This window comes from Triticum urartu, chromosome 7A, assembly GCF_056163025.1.
Source record: "Triticum urartu cultivar PI428250 chromosome 7A, HENAU_Tu73, whole genome shotgun sequence".
NCBI lineage: Eukaryota > Viridiplantae > Streptophyta > Magnoliopsida > Poales > Poaceae > Triticum > Triticum urartu.
In genome coordinates, this window is record NC_141879.1 from 140,086,182 (window position 1) to 140,107,728 (window position 21,547).

General features: G+C 48.8%; 1 protein-coding gene and 1 pseudogene across 1 annotated transcript; both read right to left on the bottom strand.

The window, feature by feature from the left end:
* Window positions 1–7,357: 7,357 nt before the first annotated feature.
* Window positions 7,358–10,010, bottom strand: LOC125547209 (putative F-box/LRR-repeat protein 9). The gene is made up of 2 exons (XM_087532209.1): window positions 9,599–10,010; window positions 7,358–7,715 (listed from the first exon to the last, which is right to left on the bottom strand). The coding sequence occupies exons 1-2, from the start codon at window positions 9,994–9,996 to the stop codon at window positions 7,358–7,360; spliced, it is 756 nt and encodes a 251-aa protein (XP_087388335.1). The 5' UTR covers window positions 9,997–10,010.
* Window positions 10,011–11,499: 1,489 nt separating this feature from the next.
* Window positions 11,500–12,789, bottom strand: LOC147958606 (uncharacterized; annotated as a pseudogene).
* Between the last annotated feature and the right edge of the window lie 8,758 nt (window positions 12,790–21,547).

Sequence of the window (21,547 nt, forward strand, 5' to 3'; positions counted from 1 at the left end):
CGGGAGCACCTTCAAAGAGGAGGGTTTCCTCACTCGGTCCATGGTAAAAGGAGGGAGGCCGGTCGACTGGTCTTTGTAGTAAAACCAGGTCGACTGCCATCCGCGAACCGAGTCGGGAAGAATCATGGCCGGAAAGGAACTTTTCCCTCTCATATAAACACCAAGACCCCCACACATCTGAATCACTTGAGTTCTCTCGTCACTTGGATTGGCCTTTTTCACCATGTGAGAGCGACAAGTGAAAATGTGCTTGAAAAGACCCCAATGAGGCCGGCAACCCAGGAAATTCTCGCACAAAGAAATGAAAGCGGCGAGATAAATGATTGTGTTGGGAGTGAAGTGGTGGAGTTGTGCCCCAAAGAAGTTCAGAAATCCCTGAAAGAAAGGGTGAGGAGGCAAGGAAAATCCACGGTCGACGTGGGTGGCAAGGAGAACGCGCTCACCCTCCCGAGGTTGCGGCTCGGATTCCTTCCCCGGAAGCCGCGCCGATTCATGGGGGATCAGCCCTCCTTCGGCTAGGTCGTCGAGATCCTCTTGGGTGATCGTCGAGTGGATCCAGTCGCCCTGGATCCAGCCCTTCGGCAGGTCGGTCCGCGAGGAAGATCCGCCCCGACTGGTCGCCTTCCCCTTCGACTTTGCCGTCGCTTTCTTCGCCCGCTCTAGAGCCGCCATCTTCTCCTTCCCCATCTTCGCCGGCGAGGCGCGTACGGAGCGGTGGCACTGTTCAAGAGACCCCAGTCCAACACCTTATATGAGGCCGCTTCCGAGTGGCTGACTAGTAGGCCCGGGCGGTCCTGTCAAATCCCGTAACAATCGCGCGCGTGATACATGGCGAAAAAGGTGGCACGGGGATCGAGGCGGCTCCGCCCTATCCCATCCGATTACTGCGGCCTTCCCCGTCTCGCGCGCTTCCCAAAATTCGGATCCCGCGAAATCTGCGGGCAGCAGAACAACTTGTTAGACCGAAGATCTCCTCCACACCGTCACTCGGAGCCTCTCAAGTAAAGGAACTCCCTCAACAAAAAAAAACTAAGAATAGATCAAGGCGACTGAAAAGGGAGTTGCTGCCATCACTCAGGTTCATTGATCCGAAACAAGATATGCTCATAGCATGAAAAATGAGTCGGAGAAGTGCTCAACTCCTTCCCCACTCAAACCTCGATCCATTCGGGGGCTAATGATGAAGCTATGTACCTAGGGTAGGGTCATGGACCCGTCCTAGCTGTCTTACCCAAGGACATCTCAAGAAGAAATCACCTTTCAATCGACTTGGAGGTGCTTCACTCGACAGACTCGAAGACACTCGACCAAGAAGCAATCACTCGACCAAGGTCCAATCACTCGACGGCCAGGAGACCTAAAGGCACTCCGCACGCTAACGGTCGGTAATTAAGTAGCTTTTATGCTCATCATAGCACTTTATTAGGTAACGCCTCACCTTAATGTATTTAAAACCCTGTACAACTAAGGGCCGGAGGGGTCGGGCGGACTCTATATAAGCCACCCCCTCCTCAGTGTAAAGGGTTTGCACCCCTATAATTCATACACGCATAATCCAGTCGACCGCCTCCGGGATCCGAGACGTAGGGCTATTACTTACTCCGAGAAGGGCCTGAACTCGTAAACCTCGTGTGCTTACAACTTCTCCATAGCTAAGATCTTGCCTCTCCATACCTACCCCCCTACATTACTGTCAGACTTAGAACCACGACAGGCGCGCCCGAGCAGCCAGCCTCCTCCTTCTCCGCCTCGTCGGCAAGGGCGGAAGAGACCTGCTGCCGCTCCGGCTGCTCCGGTGCGTCGTAGTCCTTCTCCTCCACCTCGTAAGCAAGTAAAGAAGACAACCGCTCCGTCTGCCCTGCCGGCGTCTAGCAGTACAGCCAGAGGCGGGAGGACATACATATTCGGTCCTTCTCTGAAGACTCCAGAGAAGTTACCATACGAGAGGACCCCGGAGAAGAATGCCGAGATCGCGTGAGAATAAGTGAGGAACTTATTTGAAGAGGTGAAAGCAAAGAAACATCCACCTCCGGAGGAGAAGGTAGATCCGATGAAAGCGAAGCGCACTCTGGCTGCCCTGACAAAACCACCCAAGTCTCCACCGAAAGGAAACTATGAGCGCATTATTGGAAAGGAATTTGTTCAAGCGGAGCGGTGGGGAAGTACTGTCAGTGATCAAAGGCTGAAAGAACGACGAGCTGGGAAACAAATTGCACAGCTCGGCGAACAAGCGAAGCAATCGTGCCCCCCGCTCAAGGTGCCTAGCAACATCGTCGCTAATGATCCGAGGATGGTGCCCGATTATAGCAATCTTGGAGATTACCTGCCCGATGATGTACATTATGATTTCATGGAGGTGCAGATACAAAGATACGAGTACGGGAAGCCTCTCATCAAAGATGAAAAATCTCTATCAACGATGATGCAAAGATTGCATGATTGGTACTTGAAAATCTGCAGAGAGTCTGGGGGGAGGAGTACTTCGTATGTGAGAGTTAAAAAGGAGCATGACCTCATTGGAATTGATCAGTTGCCTGTTCCATTTGAGGAGTTCTTTCAGTTTGTCAATCAATTGGCCCTCGATAAAGCAACGGTCACCTGCTACTGTCTGTAAGTAGTACTACTTCTGTCATTAAGTCTCTCTATATAGCTCAACTCTTTCATTGCATGTATTTATAATTATCCTCACTATATTATGCAGATTGAAGATCACCGAATTAAAGAAAAGACAAGTCGGTGATATTGGGTTCATTAACACATATCTCATAGATGAAACTGAGGTTAAATTTCATCCCGCAGATACCGAGGCCAACTTGCTACGATCGTTGGTAATAAATGAAAACAAAGTTATAATACTCTTTCCTTACAACTTCAAGTGAGTGTTACTGTCTTGTGCGTATTTGGTTTCCCTTATACATTAGTCAAGGTTATAGTAATGTAATTGACGAGTTATGCATGTGTGTGCAGTTTCCACTATATTCTCCTAGAGATTAAGCTTGAGCAGGGACTAGTAACCGTCTTAGACTCAAGACGAAAAGATCCCCAGGACTATGCGGACATGACTCAAATGCTCGAGAAGTAAGTTAAATCGATCATTATCCACCACATCAGCAATTTTGTTCATTTCCTGATATATCAAGTAATTGTTTTCTTTGTCTGGCAGGGTTTGGAAAAAATTCACCAAAAAAGCTCCGGGACTCCCGAAGAAGCTGCAATTTAGACATCCGAAAGTAAGTACTATAGTAGCATGTTCCGCGCATCTCCTATTGATTCAAGCGCTAGTTTCATCAATATCATTTGGCATTCTTGCTTATCAGTTTGATTGACCTCTATTTCTTGTAAAGTGGTTGTGGCAGGAACAAGGGAATAATTTTTGTGGATACTACATTTGCGAGTCCATCCGCCACACGACCTGTGAGCGGGGCTACTCTGACGAGCAATATGAAGTACGTAAATAACAACATTCACAATTTTATTTTATTACCATCATTTGTGTTGAGTTTCATTCATTCATATATATATATATGTATGTATTGACCCCCTTCTTCAAATTAGATGTTTCGGAAGCGGGATGAACTCCTAGCACCAGCTCGCATGCGAGCAATTCAAGAGGAATTGGCGGCATTCTTTCTTGACCATGTGATCGCTGAAGACGGAGAATACTATGTGGACCATGAGTCCGTATGTTAGGAGATTATATTTGTAAGAGATAATTATTGTATATATGTAGCCGGTAGTGTCGGATAGATATACGAGAACTTGTTGTTGGACCAATCCTTCGGAGAAGGAGAGGTGGTCGATATCGCTTCTCTTTGTATGCATATATGTTCATGACGATCTTCTGTTTCCTTCGTTTGCTTACTAGCTAGCTAGCGTGTCTAGTCCTCTCTATACGTATATATAGTACGTAGCGTCGACCAAGCACGGACATAAGAGAGGACATTTCTCTCTATTAATTATAGCTAGCTAACACAATATATGAAACACCTAAATTAACCCCCCAAAACCCCCAACCCCCCCTCCCTTTCAAAAAAACAAAAACCCCAGCCATAGAAATGCTGACGCGTGGATGCCTATTGGTCCTGGTTGGTGCCACCAACCGGGACCAAAGGCCCTCCTTCCTGGGCTCCACGCACAGGCCACGTGGAGGCCCATCTGTCCCGGTTCTGGATTGAACCGGGACTAAAGGGACAGGGCATTAGTACCGACCATTTAGTCCCGGTTCAGGAACCGGGACAAAAGGCCCTTACGAACCGGGACAACAGGCCCTTTTTCTACTAGTGGCACCAGGTCATCATGGCCTCCAACAGTACCACATGGTACGTTGAGGTTCACGCATCATTAAGAAGTTGAAGATGAAGTTGTGTGAGTCATAAATTGGAGTGGCTCGTGATTCTGTATGTTGGCCCTTCCTTGTAGGTGCTTCTCAAGCTGGAGGACAACATATTAGTCAAGACATTAGGGATCCTCATTGATGTTTTATCTCTCGTCTGCACTTATTTTGTTTTCTCCAGTTCTATATATTCTCACGAGTAGATGAGGTGTAAGCATGTGCAGTGTAGTTTCTTTTTCTACATATGGTGATTGATTTCTTCTTTGGTAACCCAACTAACGGATGGTAATCAATCTTCAAATATCAAAACCAAACGTATAAGGCAACAATCAATTCACGTATCACATTCAGATTCTTCTTTAGTACCTAGCTTAACTCACAGATGGTAATCAATCTCCAAACAAAGGAAACAATCACCGCCGTTTACCTCTCGCCAATGTTACATAAAAATAACACTGAGAATTTAGATGTATTGTTTGTCATGGAGCTGTGGCTGGCCGATTTACATGAAATTAATTCCCTCAGTTGTGTTGGCAAATATAATACACATAATCCATATTGTTATGCACTAGCGTGTGTGCGTGTGAAATAAATGGATTATGGTCTCGTACCTAATAAGATGGATATGTGTGTGTGTGTTAGAGAGAGAGAGGTAGAGGGGAGAGAGAGTGAGGAAGAGGGAGGGGGAGAGAGTGTGAGAATTTGATGGTAAAAATATCGCCAATGTCACTTGGTATGTATGAGAATATTAAATGTAATATTAACATAATTAATATTGAACTCTTAAAGTTAGTGTGGCCCCGTTGCAACGCACGGGCGTTCTTCTAGTCATCTATAAGTAATTCTTAAGCTTTACACATATTGGACTACAGCTGACATCATCTTAGATGAGCCCTAGTCACAAAAACTATTCAGTATTTTAAAAATTATTTGTATTTTCATAAATATCCGGTATTCCAAAATTGTTCACAATTTGCAAAAAAGTTTTCAGATTTTTTTCCAAAAATGTCTTCTAATCTCAGACGCTCAACAATGTTCTCAAATGTTTCCTGCTTTAAAAAATGATCAACATCGAAGTGTTTGGGTGGTAGGGAGGTTGTGCTCAGCAGAATCTGGTCTGGAGTTCAATTCCTCGTGAGCACATTTCGGATCTTTTTTTTAGTCACGCTCGGAAAAAGATTTCAAAGGAAAAGAAACAAACAAATAATAGATCGCTCGAAAAAAAATGAAAGAAAAGAAACAAACAAATAAAAGATCAACCGGTGGCCTAGTCTGCGTGCTTCGAAACAAACAAATAATTAGGGATGGCAATGGGTAGGGTATGGGCGGGTATGACACTTTTCTACCCAAACCCATACCCAATTGTTTTTCTATACCTACCCACTTCACTCTTCATGGGCCCAAATTAGTACCCATGCCCATACCCATCGGGTATCCTATACCCAATGGATATCCGGTGGGTACAATATATAGCATTGACATGGCAAAAGTAAGATGAGAAAAATGTCTAAATTCAGGTACCCATCCGATGGGTACAATATATAGCCTTGCTTGGGGATGAATCGACGAGGATTCAATAACCCGGCTCTTGATTGCTTCAAGGAAAAGCAGAGAAGATAGTACTGGGGCGATGGCCGGCTATGACCTATGGTCTGTGGGCTAGTTAAGAACTCAAGATAATTATTTACTCACATATTATAGTGTTTAATTTATTTATTAATTTTCTGGGTATTCATTGGGTTACCCATGGGTATAATTTCATACCCATATCCTACCCATGCTTTTTGTGGGTATGGATACCCATACCCATGGGTATGAAGTGGTAAAAAGTCTCACCCATATCCATTATTTTCGGATAGGGTACCCATACCCATGGGCAAAACTGTCATCCCTACAAATAATAGATCGACCGGTGGGCTAGTCTGCGTGTCTTGAAACAAAAAAATAACAGATCGACCCATTGGCTAGTCTGCGTGCCTTTCTTTTTATCTATATATATATATATATATATATACCTACTATTAAAGAGAATATGTATTCTTGGTTTGGTTTAGTCCTTTTCGTTTGACTCATACACAGGCTAAGCCACCTGGGCCAGTTACTTATATGTTGTTGGGCTTTTTATGGGCTTTCATAGAGACCGTGAAAAATAATTGGGTCAAAATAAATCAACATTGTTGAAATTGAATACAGGACCTCATGTCTGGATCTTCGATATAACAACCAACGACCTATGCGCCGTTCATATTTACTAATCCCAACTCACTCTAAATATATGAGTGGCAGTCCTCATGTTGAAGGCGAGCTAATTAAGCGAATGAGCTAATTAAAAGAAGGATTGTGGGCTTAAATAAAATATTTAAGCGGATGTGGCTAATTAAAGAAAGAATTATAGGTAAACCGGTGGAATAATTAAAACAAAGATTGTGGTCTTCATAAATAGAATATTCAAATAGATGAGGCTAATTAAATGAAGGACTTGAGGTAAAAATGTAGGATAAAAGGAATGATTAGTAGGTTTCAATGTGTTGAGGCTGCTAAATTAGAAAAGACAGGATTTGACTCCCGACTAAAACGAGTGAGGACGTCATGGTAATTAAAGAAATGATTATACTTAAATGAAATCAGTGAAAGATTATGCCCGGCAAAGAAAGTATAAACATGGCTAAATTGCATCATATATTTTTATGTTCATTTTGTAGAAGGATGTTAGGTTGCAGTATGTTCTTCATAGTGAATCCGGTGCTGTGAGACATTATGCTTGCACAAAACATCAATTTTTCTCGTTGCAACACACGGGCATATTTGCTAGTCATGCTAAAGAAAAGAATCAAAAAATAAATAAATAATAGAACGACTTGGGGTTAGTCTGCTAATGTAGAATGATGTCATAGATAGATATGAGGTATTATCTCACAATTAGATGTGACATAGTCGGACCCAAAATAATATACTGGCGATGGCCATGCAACCTGACGTCGCTTGGACATGAGAGCTCCTGTCACCGCTGTAGACCGCTCCTATTTAATTTGGGGGCTTTCGTGACCCGCGCAGACGTCCCGTCCGAGGATACATCGCTCCGTAGCGTAGAAAGAACCCTCCGCGAAACACGTGCACGGGCAGCCGGAGATCCTTGACCTTGCTCTCCAATGTCTCGACCAACGTTTCGTCAAACGAGCTATGGGCGTCACAGCCGCCGGCGTCGAGTACCCGGAGGCGTGGGCAGTGGCCGCCGAGAGCGGCCAATGAGGCTAGCTCCACCAGGCCGCTTGACAGCACGAGCTGCTCCAGCATAGAGAGCTTCTTCGCTACCAGCACGACAAAGTTCTCGCCGGGCATGTCGTACCGGCACGTCACGTGGAGGCTCCGCAACAATGGCGCCCTGCAGTTGCAGATCGGTAAGAGCAACTTGAAAAGGCCGATTCATTTTATCCGTCTGCGTTCGTTTGAATTGGTGTGGATAAAAGTAGCGGCCCAACGCACCGATCAATCAAAATTACGTTCACGTCACGTTTGTGCCGATGCATTTGCGGCCTAAATTTGCGCCTCAAATGCGTCCACGCGGACGTCGAACGGACGCTTCGTGTGCCTTCTCGCTATCCGCCGCGTCCCCACATGGCAGCCGTCCAAACTATCCGCTGCCCACGCGGTCAGCTTAATTTATGACGACGGGCCCACGCGTCAGCGACGGCGCTCGTCCTTTTTTAAGCCGACCATGCGGGGGGAGGGGCGGGGGGCGTCCTCATCCAAACTCGTCGTCCCCATCTGCCTACCTTGCTCCCTCGTCGCTGGCAAACCCTAGCCACCACAACCACAACAAGGTTGGGCCTTTTCTCCGGCGCCAGCGGCAGCAAGGCCAAAGGCAAGTCCCCCGCCACCCTTTTCCCCTCCGAGTTCCTCTCACCCCCGCCGGCGCCTCGCCGGCAAAGACAGCGCATCACCGTGCCAGTGCACCAGGCGGAGTGGCACTGGCAGAACCGCCAGCCTCTGCCGTATCCGGACGTGACGCTGCCGCACGACTGGCATATGGATTCAGATAGGATCCCAGTGCCGGCGGCGCCGCGGTCGGCTCGTGCTCACGCGGAGGAGGTGCGGTGCCGGCGGGCGCTGCTGACGCCGGAGCAACGCCTCGACAAGGCCTACGCAACCGACTCGCCCAACTGGGCGAGGTGGTTCGCCTTCGAGCATGAGGAGGCGAGGCGACGGGGCGTGCACGAGGTCGACCGGAGGCCAACGCCGCTGGTCGTCCGCGAGGAGGACCAGGAGGCGGAGGACGCCTACCAGGCGTCCCTTGCGGCCGTCTACCGGGAGAGCGAGGAGGACGAGCGGCGCACAGCGGAGGCGGCGGAGGAGACTCGCTATGAGGCGGCAATGACGCAGGCCCTTGCCCTATCCGCGGCGGGCGACAGCGTGGTGCCGCCGGTGGCCCCGCCATCCCCATCAAGCCGGAGCCGCAGCCCGAGCCCATCGCGCACTTCTCCTAGAATGGAGTGGTGTGCGAGTGGGTGTCCGCGCCACCGGTTTGGCTGGAGGCGACGCCGGCGCAGGAGCAGGCCTACCTCGAGATGTGGCGCCAGCGCCGGCTGGCAGAGGAGCGCCGTCAAGGCAAGTACGAGGAGATGCTCGAGCGCGACCACGAGGAGGAGGCGCGCGAGGCCGAGGAGGAGGCGCGCCAGGCCACGGCTGCACAGGCGGCCGCACATCCCCCGCACCGGCACTGCCTGCGCCGGCACAGCCCGACATGGCGGCGCTCTGAAACACGGCGTTCACCTGGGCCGGGCCAGTGCCGATACTCATCGACCTCACGGATCCCCGAGGACGACGACGACGCCTAGGGCAGCGCACCGCCTCGTAGTTTATGCTGTTTTTATTTTTTTAATGCAAATGTGGACGCGTGGACTCTCGCCGGCCTTCGTGCCAGCTTTAATGTTTAATTAATGTTGTTTCTTTTTTTTAAATATATATGCATTCATTTTTTTATGCCGTTAAAATAGGTCTCAGGTTAGCGTTGGGCGCAGACGTCGATCCAAATGTGAAAACGGGCATCCGTATCCATCTGGCCGGCCCAAACGGATAAAAAACGAACAAAATCGCCGTTCGCCGTTGGAGTTGCTTTTATGAATCATGATATTACTCAAATTCAGAAGAGGTGCGTGTACATGCGATGAGACCGGGCGAAAATCAAACTGGCACTAATGTGCTTCAACGTTTGAAATTTTTTTTACTAGTGTCGATAGACCGCCCGATCGATGCGTACGTGCCTACCTGCGGGTGAGGAAGGGCAGGAAATTGTCGTCGACGCGGCCGCGGTAGGACTGGCAACGGCCGGCGCGGCGCCGCATGGCGGCACGCGCCATCGCCCGCCACCCCGCTGGTGGGTCTTTATCCATGTCTTCGGCAGCGACGAGGTCGATGTGCTGCCACAACAGCGGCTCGTCGAGGGCCAGCCGCCGCCACGAGCTGGACGCGCGGCCCGCGCCGCTGAGGATGTCGGCTTGCGGGACCAGGCTCAGGATGACCCACAGGACGTCGGAGCGCAGCGCCGCCCAGTCCCTCCACTCCACCTCCCAAGGAAGACCATGCACATGCACGTCCTTCCTGCGGCGGCGGCACGGCGGGTCGGGTGCTGGGGCTCTAGCTCTACGCCTCGACCTTATTCCCATCTCGCCTGGTTAGGTTTGTTTCTCCGCCCAGATCGAGCCGCAGTCGGCCTGCGTGCCTGCCGCCAAATCTATATAGATGGAAGCTATACGTACGGGGAAGGGCAAAAAAGACATGGAAATCTCATTGCCCTCAAGTTATCCCGTCCATCCAACCATCCCAGGTATACTTACGTTTGCATCACACAAGAGGAGTGACACCACGCATGAAACAATTCTAACCAACTTGAATCACACGATCCACGTTTGACCTTGCATTTTAAAAAAAATATTAATACTGAAAAGATACTAATTACACCCCGCCTCTGCACCAACAAGATATCACAAAGACATCTAGGATGCACAAAAAACCAAAAAGAAAACAAAACAGAAAGAAAGAACAAAGGTCTCACCATAGTGATCAACTCCTCTCAGTAGCAGCACAAAAACCACCACCAATGACAACACCAAGAAAACATAAATGATCTCCAAAAGTAACGCCTTCAAAAAGGAAACAACGTACAAGCGCCATCATCGCCCGATCCAAGATCGTAGATTTTCACCCTGGAGAAAAGCCGAGATCTCAAAACAATGTCTTCAGCAAGGCAATTGCTAGTCACAACCAATGAAGGTCAGGTCTTAAGTTTTCGCCCTGAAAGTCACGACTTAGCACCCTAAGAGCACCCCAAAAATGAAATCCTCCAGTGTTGTCGCCCCCACTTGTCACTGTTACTTTAAAAGTTATTAAAAACCTGGCAAACTCCATTGCCTCCAAGGCCTCTACGCCTTACTGATCATTCGATCTCAACCATCATGACTTTCTCCGTTGTTGTCTATGCTATGAAAATCGAGATACGGCCGTGTCCTATGGTGTCAACCAATAACAGAGCTTCGTGCCGCGCCCCATGGAGCCGCATAGGCTAATATGGACGCACACGACCGGATTCTATCCAATCTAGATATGATCGAGCAAGATTTCCGACGATAGTTCTGGAACACGTCAACGGCCAAATCAAAGAGGACCAATCATGCAGATCGTTGCAATGATGCGATAAGAGCACAAAGACCGCCACCACACCGCTGCCTCCACCACGTCGTCGTCATCACCACAACGGCGGAGGACACCGGCCCACACCCAAGGCATCCGCGACACAACACGGAAGGATGAGGCTGCATGCAGGTAGCCGACATGGACGCGCACCAAGGTATTAGGCCAACTCCACCACGCGACCCCAAACGGACGTCCGTTTTGTCTGGTTTTTGTCCCTTTGGGTAGGGATTTGGGGTCGTGTCGGGGCCTGTCCTGTGATGCGGTGGCCGTACGCCCAGTGCGCGGCCGCATCCTTTTGCCCCATCCTGTCCGTCAGGGCCAAAAAATGCCCAAATTTGCATCAAAACTAGTTTCGTACCCAAATATTTGTCTGAAAATTAAAATTGTTTTACAACCCAATTGAAATTGTCTTTAATAGAATAGTTTTACAACCAAATCGAAATTGTCTTGACTGAACATAAAATGGACAAATACATCTATTGGTTGCCAATGTGATCCCACACGTGCTCAACCAAGTCATTTTGAAGATTCACATGAGTGTGCCAATCACGCATCTCACGGTGGAATTGGGCAAACTGTTCAAATGTGGCTGGGTCTTGGTGCAGGGGCTCAATGTTTTCACCTTGATAATCAAATCCTTGGTCGAAGATACTCTCATCACGCTCGTCCTCGACGATCATGTTGTGCATGATCACACAAGCAGTCATCACCTCCCAAAGCTTCCTTTCATCCCATGACAGTGCAGGGTTTCGAACGATGCCCCACCGGGATTGAAGCACACCAAAAGCACGTTCCACATCCTTTCTAACACTCTCTTGCATTTGGGCAAATCTCTTTCTCTTCTCACCTTGGGGTTTTGAGATTGTCTTCACAAAAGTTGACCACTGAGGATATATACCATCTGCTAGATAGTATCCCTTGTTGTAATGGTGGCTGTTGATCTCAAAGTTGACAGGTGGGGAGTGACCTTCTGCAAGCCTCACAAAGACTGAAGAACGCTGCAGCACATTGATATCATTGTGAGAACCTGCCATGCCGAAGAAAGAATGCCATATCCAAAGATCTTGTGATGCCACCGCTTCTAATATGACAGTGCACCCATTAACATGCCCCTTGTACTGGCCCTGCCAAGCAAATGGGCAGTTCTTCCACTCCTAGTGCATACAATCTATGCTGCCAAGCATACCTGGAAAGCCTCTAGCTGCGTTGGTCGCCAACAATCTCTCTGTATCAGCGGCAGTTGGCTGCCTCAAGTACTCTACACCAAAGACCTCGATCACAGCCTGGCAAAACTTGTACATTGACATCAGACATGTTGTCTCACTCATACGCACATACTCATCCACCAGATCGCCTGGAATTCCATATGCAAGCATGCGGATGGCCGCGGTGCATTTCTGGTAGGAGGAGAATCCAAGCTTGCCAAGGGCATCCGTCTTGCACTCGAAGTATGGGTCATGAGCAACCACTCCCTCTCGAATACGATTGAACACATGCCTTGCCATACGAAAACGGCGACGGAATTTATCCGGCTTGAAGAGCGGGGTGTTGGCAAAGTAATCGGCATAGAGCAGGGCGTGGCCTCTCTCCCTGTTGCGGTTCAGGTTGGGAGCACGGCCAGGGACTGACCCCCTGTACCGAGGAAGCTGCCATTGAATATGGTCGTGAACGACCAGTGCAGCCACCACAAGATCGTCATCATCCGACGATGAATCGTCCGATGAACAAAGGAAGTGATGCAAGAAAAACTCGTCTCCACTGTCCATACCTTTGTTGGCAAAAGGTCGAACACCTTGCGGTCGTGGTGGCGAAGAGGCCGCGATGATCACCTCGACGCAGCAGGGGTGGTTGCCGGCCGGCTACTGGCCGCTCTGGAGCTCTCGTCGGAATCTGCCTCGGCCGCCGTGGTATGTCGCCGGTAGTCGTGTCCCCTCTGCCACCGGCAAGGACGGCGACGGCCAAACCTCCTCCGATCGACGACCAAAACTACGGCGGAAGCGCGAGTGTGGTGGCAGCCATGTCGAGACATGGTTTGGTATGGATGGCGGGGGGGCTGCGCGGTGAGGAGGCGGCCGGAGAATAGCGGTGGCGCCGGCGGCGGGGCGGGGCGGGGAGAGAGGGTGAAGCGTTGGGAGCGGAGGGACTGCTAGTGTCCCCGACAGGCGGGCCATGGGGGGGACAAGGGCATGCGTCGAGGCCGTCTGCCCGTGTCCGTTTCACCCCAAACCGAGCGCAAGTTTGGGCCGGGGATGGGTCGAAAGCGAACGGAATCCGGACATTTGTCCGTTTGAGGCCGTGCGCTGGGCCGTCTTGTTTGTCCCTTTTACCCCAAACGGACGGGGGCGGACATGATAGGGTCGCGCGGTGGTGTTGGCCTTAGTCCAGAGCCATGGTGGTCTGCACGCAAGGATCTGACCAAGACATGCGCAAAACCAACCGTGATGTGCCTACCCATCCAGCTACACTGGCGCACCATCCACTTGATGCCATGCCCGCCGCTAATCGCCAGGATCTGAGGACTAGCGCGCGCCGACGTCCAACCAAGAACTGGCTCCCAACAGATCAGCGGCCGCCGCGAAGAGGAAGCCTCGCCACCGCCGTCGGCCGCCCGGGCTTTGCCCGGCGGCGTCCTCTAGCGGTGCCGCGGCATGGTCGTTGCTATTGTGTAAGAAGAACATTTGTGTCCTTCCATCTTATGTGTTCAACTTCTCGTAATTTCCTCCACTACAAGATTTTAAATTGTGGATTAATTCGTTCCTATCTTCAAATTCTAGTATATTCATGTAGACATGAAGCAAATGAGGTCTTTTGATGTGTTGTAATGGCATCTCCAATGCTAACTCTCAAATCAGGCATTAATGCGGGAGTGAGCCATCCAATCACATCTCCTAAACATCTGACCAAGACGATCAATTTGAAATTCAAATGCATAGCGCCCAGTCACAATCTGCACATCATTGACATCGATGGATGCCGGGGACTACCTGCCGAGTTGTTGGGCGGCATGGAAGTAGGGCAGCTTGTATTGGTCAAACTAGAATGGTGTCTGAATGGACAATGACGGTGGCGACTCCCTGTGTCCCAGGCCCCGCCTGCCTCCCGCTCGATCCGCCATCATGCCCACCGCCCTTCTTTTTGAGCAGTGCCTCCTTTGCCTTCTGTTTGAGGCGGCGGGCTTGCCTTGTTGCCGAGTGGATCTTTCGGATGGCCGCCTTCGCCTGATCCTCCACCACCATCGTTCGCGGCAACTTTTTGTATGGATACATGCAACAGCTACAACAAAATAGGACAGAAACTGGGGTGTAGAGCATGGGATGGAGAGGAAAAGCCTGAGAAAGGGAGGTTTGCCGTGGAAACAATGCCGCCATCTCCAAATGCGCGGGTTCCTCCATTGTTTTGGAAGGGGGTGCCAAAGTCCTATGTGGCGGTGTTTCGGACACCTACAAACCCCCCCGGTTCGCTTTCGGTTTACTGGAAAATGGACATGCGGACTGGTGCACGGACAAATGGGCACTAGTAAAAAAATGGCCATTTGTCCCGGTTCATAAGGCCCATTTGTCCCGGTTGGAGAACTAGAACTAAAGGGTCAGTACTAAAGGCCAACACCTTTAGTCCCGGTTCTTACACCAACCGGGATAGATGGGCCTCCACGTGGCCGCTGCGGCTTGCCTAGGCAGGGGGGCCTTTTGTCCCGGTTGGTAGCATCAACCGGGACCAATAAGCTTCCATGCGTCAACAGTTCAGGGGCTAGGGTTTTTGTTTTTTTTCTGAAGGGAGGGGGGTTGGGGGGTTTTGGGTGTTTTGTAGAGTTAATTTAGGGGTTTCATATATTGTGTTAGCTAGCTAATAGAGAGAAGTGTCCTCTCTTATCTTCGTGATTGGTCGACGTTACGTACTATACGTATAGAGAGGACTCGACATGCTAGCTAGTAAGCAAATGAAGGGAACCATTAAGTACAGAAGATCGTCATGAACATATATATACAGAGAGAAGTGATCGACCTCTCCTTCTCCGAGAGATTGGTCAAACAACAAGTTTTCGTATATATATCCGACGCTATTGGCTACATATATACAATACTAAGATCTCTTACAATATAATCCTCTAAATGTATATGAACTCAGCTTCCACATGGTATTCTCCGGCTTTATTGATGATGTGGTCAAGAAAGAATTCCGCCAATTCTTCTTGAATTGCTTTCATGCGATCTTCTGGTAGGAGTTCATCCCGCATCTGCCACGTCTATTTAATTTGAAGAAGGGGGTTAATACATATATATGAATGAAACTCGACATAAATGATGGTGTAATAAAATAAAATTGTGAATATTATTGCTTACGCACATCAAATTGTCTTTTAGAGTAGCCCTGGTTTTTTTTTCCAAGTCACGTTGTAGATGAACTCGCAAACGTAGTATCCACAGAAATCATTCCCTTGTTCCTGCCACAAGCACTTTACGAGAAATAGAGGTCAATCAAACTGATAATGAAGCATTATAAATGGCATTGATGAAAGTAGCTAGAATCAACGGGATCGAGATGTGCGGAACTAGCTAGCTAGTACTACTTACTTTCGGGTATGTCCATCGCAGCACCCCCGGCAATCCCGGAGCTTGTGCGGTGAATACTTTCCAAACCCTGCGAGACAAAGAAAACAATTACTTGATATCAGGAAATGAACAAAAAGTTGCCGATATGGTGCGATAATGATCGATTGAACTTACTTCTCGAGCATTTTAGTCATGTCCGCATAGGTATCGGGATTTTTTGTCTCGAGTCTAAGACGGTTACTAGTCCCTGCTCAAGCTTAATCTCTAGGAGAATATAGCGGAAGCTGCACACGCATGCACAACTCATCAATTACATTACTATAACCTTGAGTAATAAGGGAAACCGAATATGCACAAGACAGTAACACTCACTTGAAGTTGTAAGGAAAGACTATTTTATCTTTGTTTTGATTTATTACCAACGATTTCAGCAAGTTGGCCTCGGTTTCTTTGGCATGAAATTTAACCGTATATTCATCTATGAGATTTGTGCTAATCAACCCAATATCATAGATTTATGCTTTTGTGCATTCGACGATCTTCAATCTGCATAATATAGTGAGGGTAATTATATATACATGCAATGAAACAGTTGAGCTATATATGTATAGAGACTTGATGACAGAAGTAGTACTTACAGACAGTAGCAAGTGACCGTTAATTTATCGAGGGCCTTTCGATTGAACCACTGGAAGAACTCCTCAATTGAAATACACAACAGTTCAATTTCAATGAGGTCGTGCTCCTCTCTAACTCCCAGCGTCAAAGTATTCTTCCCCCCAGACTCGCTGCATGTTTTCATGTACCAATCATGGAATGTTCGCATCATCGTTTTCAGAGAGGACTTCCATCTCTGACGAGAGGCTTCCCGTACTGGTATTTGTGTTCGTCCACCTCCATTATATCATAATGTGCATCGTCGGGCAGGTAATCTCCAAGATTGGTATAACCGGGCACCATCCTTGGATCATTAGCGATGATATCCCTAGACACCTTGAGCGGGGGGCACGATTGGTTCGCTTGTTCGCCGACCTGGGCAATTTTTTTCCCAGCTCGTCGTTCTGCTAACCTTTGATCACTGATAGTACTTCCCAACCGCTCCGCTTCGATAAATGACTTTCCAATAATGCGCTCATAGTTGGTTTTCGGTGGAGACAGTGGGGGTTTCTTCAGGGAATCGAGTATGCGCTTTGCTTTCACCGGATCTATCTTCTCCTCCGGAGGTGGATGTTTCTTTGCTTTCACCGCTTCAAAGAAGTCCCTCACTTCAGCTTCCACGATCTTCGTGTTTTCCTCCATGGACCTCTCGTATGGCAACTTCTCTAGAGGCTTTAGAGATGGACCGAATCTGAATTGCCTCCCGCCTCTGGCTGTACTGCTAGATGCCGGAGCAGACGGAGCGGCTGCGGCTGTCTTCCTTGCTTGCTTACGAGGCAGTGGAGAATGAGTACGACGCGTCGGAGCAGCCGAAGCGGCGGCGGATCTCTTCCACCCTTGCTAACGAGGCGGAGAAGGAGGAGGCTAGCTGCTCGGGCGCGCTGGCGCAGGCGGAGAAGGAGGCGGAGTGCCGTCACGCGCTGGAGAAGGCGGCAGAGTGCCCTGATCATTCACCGGAGGAGGAGGCGGAGTGCCCTGACTCGCCGGAGGAGGAGGAGGAGGCGGAGGCATCTAGTTCGGAAGGTTGATGAGCTCCTTCCGCCATAGGCTTGGAGTCTTCAGAGAAGAACCCAGCCGAGTCTCCCCTTCACCGTTAGGGTGTTCAAGCTCGAGGTCCTCAAATCCCTTCGTTATTTCGTCCACCGTTACCCTAGCATATCCTTCTGGAATTGGACGATGGTGAAAAGTTGCGTCAGGTTCAGGAGGTCGAACAGAGCCGACCGCCGCCTTGACTTTGAAGTTCTGCCATTGTGTCATAAGGTGGCAATGTTGAGACTCCGTGATAGCATCCACGGGGTAGCTAGCAGGAGCCGTGAAGACAGGCTCTAGCTGAAGCAGCTCGGTGGAAGCCATGCTGCTTCTCCGCTGAGATGGCGGGGTAGCTTCGGGGCTAGCTTCGGCAGGTCGCTTGCTGCGAACTGCTTCTCGTTCCTCTGTCGCTTGTACCCTTGCGTGCAGCGCCTGCAGTTGGGTCTGCTCCACTTTCTTCCTCCTCTCCTGGCATTTGTAACCGCCTGCGTCCAGAAACCTAGCCTTCCATGAAATGGAGCCTGGTGTGCCTCATGTCCGTCCAGGGTGCTCAAGATTCCCGAGGGCCATTGTGAGCTCGTCATTCTCTCTGTCTGGAACGAACGTCCCTTCCAACGCTGCGGCGATATAGTACTTAAGCTTCGTTACGTGTATTCGCAGTTGCTCGTTCGTCCAAATGCACTTCCCTGTTACAGGGTCCAAGCTTCCACCAACCCCGAAGAACCAAGTTCGGCAACGGTCTGGCCAGTTCAATGTATTAGGTTTGACCCCTTTATCAAGCAGGTCATTCTCAGCCTTGGCCCACAACGGCCGGGCTTTGAGGTAGCCACCTAACCCCGTGTGATGGTGATGCTCCTTCTTCGCAACATTTATCTTGTTTCTCGCTGACATATTGTAGCGACCCGACCTCAAACGGTCAAGTCTCTATGCTTCAGTGTCATCCCTAGATCGGTAATGCTAACACACACAATACTCGAGGATTTATAACAGAGTAGCAATCACACACTTATTACATCGAATGTCTCCAAAGAGAACTTATTACAATAAATATTGCTTAAGGCCATCTAATACGATAACAGCGGAAGGCTTGGAAGACAAGTGAGTCCATCAACTCCCACGGCATAGCTGAGCTACACGGCAACGACCTAACGAACCTTACTCCTCGTCTGAAAAGTCTGCAACATAATACGTTGCAGCCTGAAAACGGGCCAGCACATGGAATATGCTGGCAAAGTAACACAGTAGAGCAAGAACAGAATAATGCTATCACTACATGCATATTTGGCTGGTGGAAAGCTCTATGGTTATAGTTTTTGCGAAAAGCCAAATTTTCCCTACAACAAAGGAATATATTTTATTTAACTATTATGGTAGTTGAAAAATCATTGCGAAGGTTCCTCCAACTCAATCCCAATTAAGGTAATTAACAACCCAACAATATTAATTTAGAGTGATGAGATACTTAAGATACTCAAAGTACTAGATACTTAAGATGTCCATAACCGGGGACACGGCTAACCATGATTAGTTTGTACACTTTGCAGAGGTTTGCACACTTTTCCCCACAAGACTCGATCTCCTTCGTTGGATTTCTCGCACTACATGGTGTTTGATAAACGGATGAGAGAGACACAGTATTTCAGAAACATTAACTCTCTACTCCGGGCAGACCATACCAAACCTACAACCCACTACCTGCTGATCCACCTCTTCAAGAGCTTCACGTAACTTACTCAACTATGCTAGATCCCATAATAGCTTGTGGCTGCACACAGAAGTTTCTAGCATGAATCATCTAAGTTCCCTTTGAGCCTAGGTGGCGGTCCATAGGAAGATCACACGGGTACTCCGGGATTTCCAAAAATATAGGCAACACTTGGTACTCCAGGTGCCTCAATCCACCCAGATGTGTATTTAAGTTGCCACCTTAAGTTGAACCATTAATTAACAATCTCACATCTGTCATGGATTTCACTCACCCAAATCACGTCTACGAGCATAGCATAGCAATATAAGCAACGCGTATAAGTAACTCCCAAGGGTTTGAATGTAACAGGGCAATGGGTTCTACCTCATCAACTACTTCCCAACCCACATGTTAATGACATCCTAATCATGCAATGTTTGAGGATTGGAACTAATGCATCAAAACTGGGTGATAAAGGGTATGATCAAAGTGTTACTTGCCTTGCCGACGATCCGCGAAACCTAGAGACTCCAAATAACCCGCTTCGCACTCTGGGAATTCTACCGCAAGCAAACAATAGCATACATAAGAAATCAAGCAAAGAAACACGGGTAAATCTCAAATAAGAAGATCTAACCAGAAAGTTCAACTTAAGAACTCCGGTTTGCAAAAAGAATCAAATCAAACGGAGCAACGAAACTCAAACGGCGAAGAAAACAAGACCCGTTTACTAATCTGGACCTAGGTCAAATTTTACAGTAGCAAAAGCTTGTTCAAGTTGGTGAAGCGAAAAGAGGGTCTCGAGATGAAGATCTAGGCGCTTGAATCTCCTGATTCCGAAAATGAGTGAAAATATAAACTAGAACGAAAATTGGATCAGAAATCGCGATCAGGTGGAAAAATCTGATTAAAGAAAAACTGACGAACAGGCTAACGAATGAGCGTTCGCTATCTGTAACTAACGAGCGAAAACCGTTCGTTAAAACGAACGTACGGACGAACGTCCGGTAAAAAGAAAAACCAAGAAAAAAAACCGGCGAACCGAAAAAAAACGAACTAGGGTTTTTAAAAAAAACCAGATCGGTTTTCTTTTTAAAAAACTGGCGGCTACCTCGTTGGTCCGGCGAGACGCGGCGGCGACGGCAGGGCGAGGCGACGGTGGCGCGGCGAGGTGGCTGCGGCGGCGCGGCGCGGCAAGGCGACGGCGGCGGTGCGGCGCGGCGAGGCGGGCCCGGCAGCGAGCGGCGGCGGCTGCTACGGTGGGTGGTGGTGGCGGTGGGGGGAGGAGGGCTGGTATTTAAGGAGGGGGCGCCTTGGGGGGGGGGGGGGCAAAGGGGCGGCGGGGCTGAGTCGGGGCGGCGTGGCGGCGTCGGTCTCCTGAGGGAGACGGCGTCGCGCGGAAGGTGTGCCGGCGGCGCGGCGCGGCAAGGCGACGGCGCCGGTGCGGCGCGATGCGGCGGGCGCGGCAGCGAGCGGCGGCGGCTGCTGCGGTGGGTGGTGGTGGCGGTGGGGGGAGGAGGGCTGGTATTTAAGGAGGGGGTGCCTTGGGGAGGGGGCAAAGGGGCGGCGGGGCAGAGTCGGGGCGGCGTGGCGGCGTCGATCTCCTGAGGGAGACGGCATCGCAGGGAAGGTGGGCCGGCGGCTGGGGTTCGGCCCAGTTAGCCACTGCTCATTTTTTTTAATAATTCCGCCGAAACTAAAAAAAATCCTAGAAAATAAAATAAAATTTTAAAAATGCCAAAACAAATTTTCACCGTCTAAATAAAATATTTAGAACGAGATGAACATTTTCTTGGCCCTAAAATGCAATTTTGAAAACGTGCAATTTTTCTAATGCAAAAAAAATTGCAATAAAATCCAAATAAAACAAATATTTGATTTTAATATTTTTCCTCCAATATTTCAATTATTTTGGGGAAGTCATATTATCCCCTCTCATATATTTTAATATGAAATATTTTCGGAGAGAAAAATAATTAAAACCAAAAATCCTCGTTTCAAAATTTGATAAAATCAAATTTGAAAACTGGGGAAATCCCCAACTCTCTCCGAGGGTCCTTGAGTTGCTTAGGATTTCAAGGATCGCGAGACGAAATGCAATAAAATATGATATGCAAGAATGATCTATGTATGACATTCCAAATTAAAAATTTGGGATGTTACACATATGCTTACTCTTCTCCTATGTCTTGTGGGTCACAAATGTGTCCCAGTGATCTCTGATCTTCTCATACCGGCCGGTGAATTCTGGTGTCTCTTCTTTGTCGACAAACGTTGTTTTCAGCTCATTCTTGCACCTCCTGAATAGTTCTGCCATCTTCTTAAGAGCATGAGACTTGATCAATTGCTCTTTAACTGGCTTCCCCGGATCCTCCTCTGGCGGTAGGGTGAAATTTGCCTTCAGCGCAGTCCAAAGATCATCTTTCTGCATATTGTTTACATAAGAGACCTCAGGATCTTCCTTCTTAGGCATAAACCATTGGTGGATGCTGATCGGGATCTTGTCCCTAACAAGAACCCCGCACTGAGCAACAAATACTTCCTTTGTCCGGATGAGTTCAATCGCTTGGCCATCGCGCACGATTGCTGTGATCGTGAACC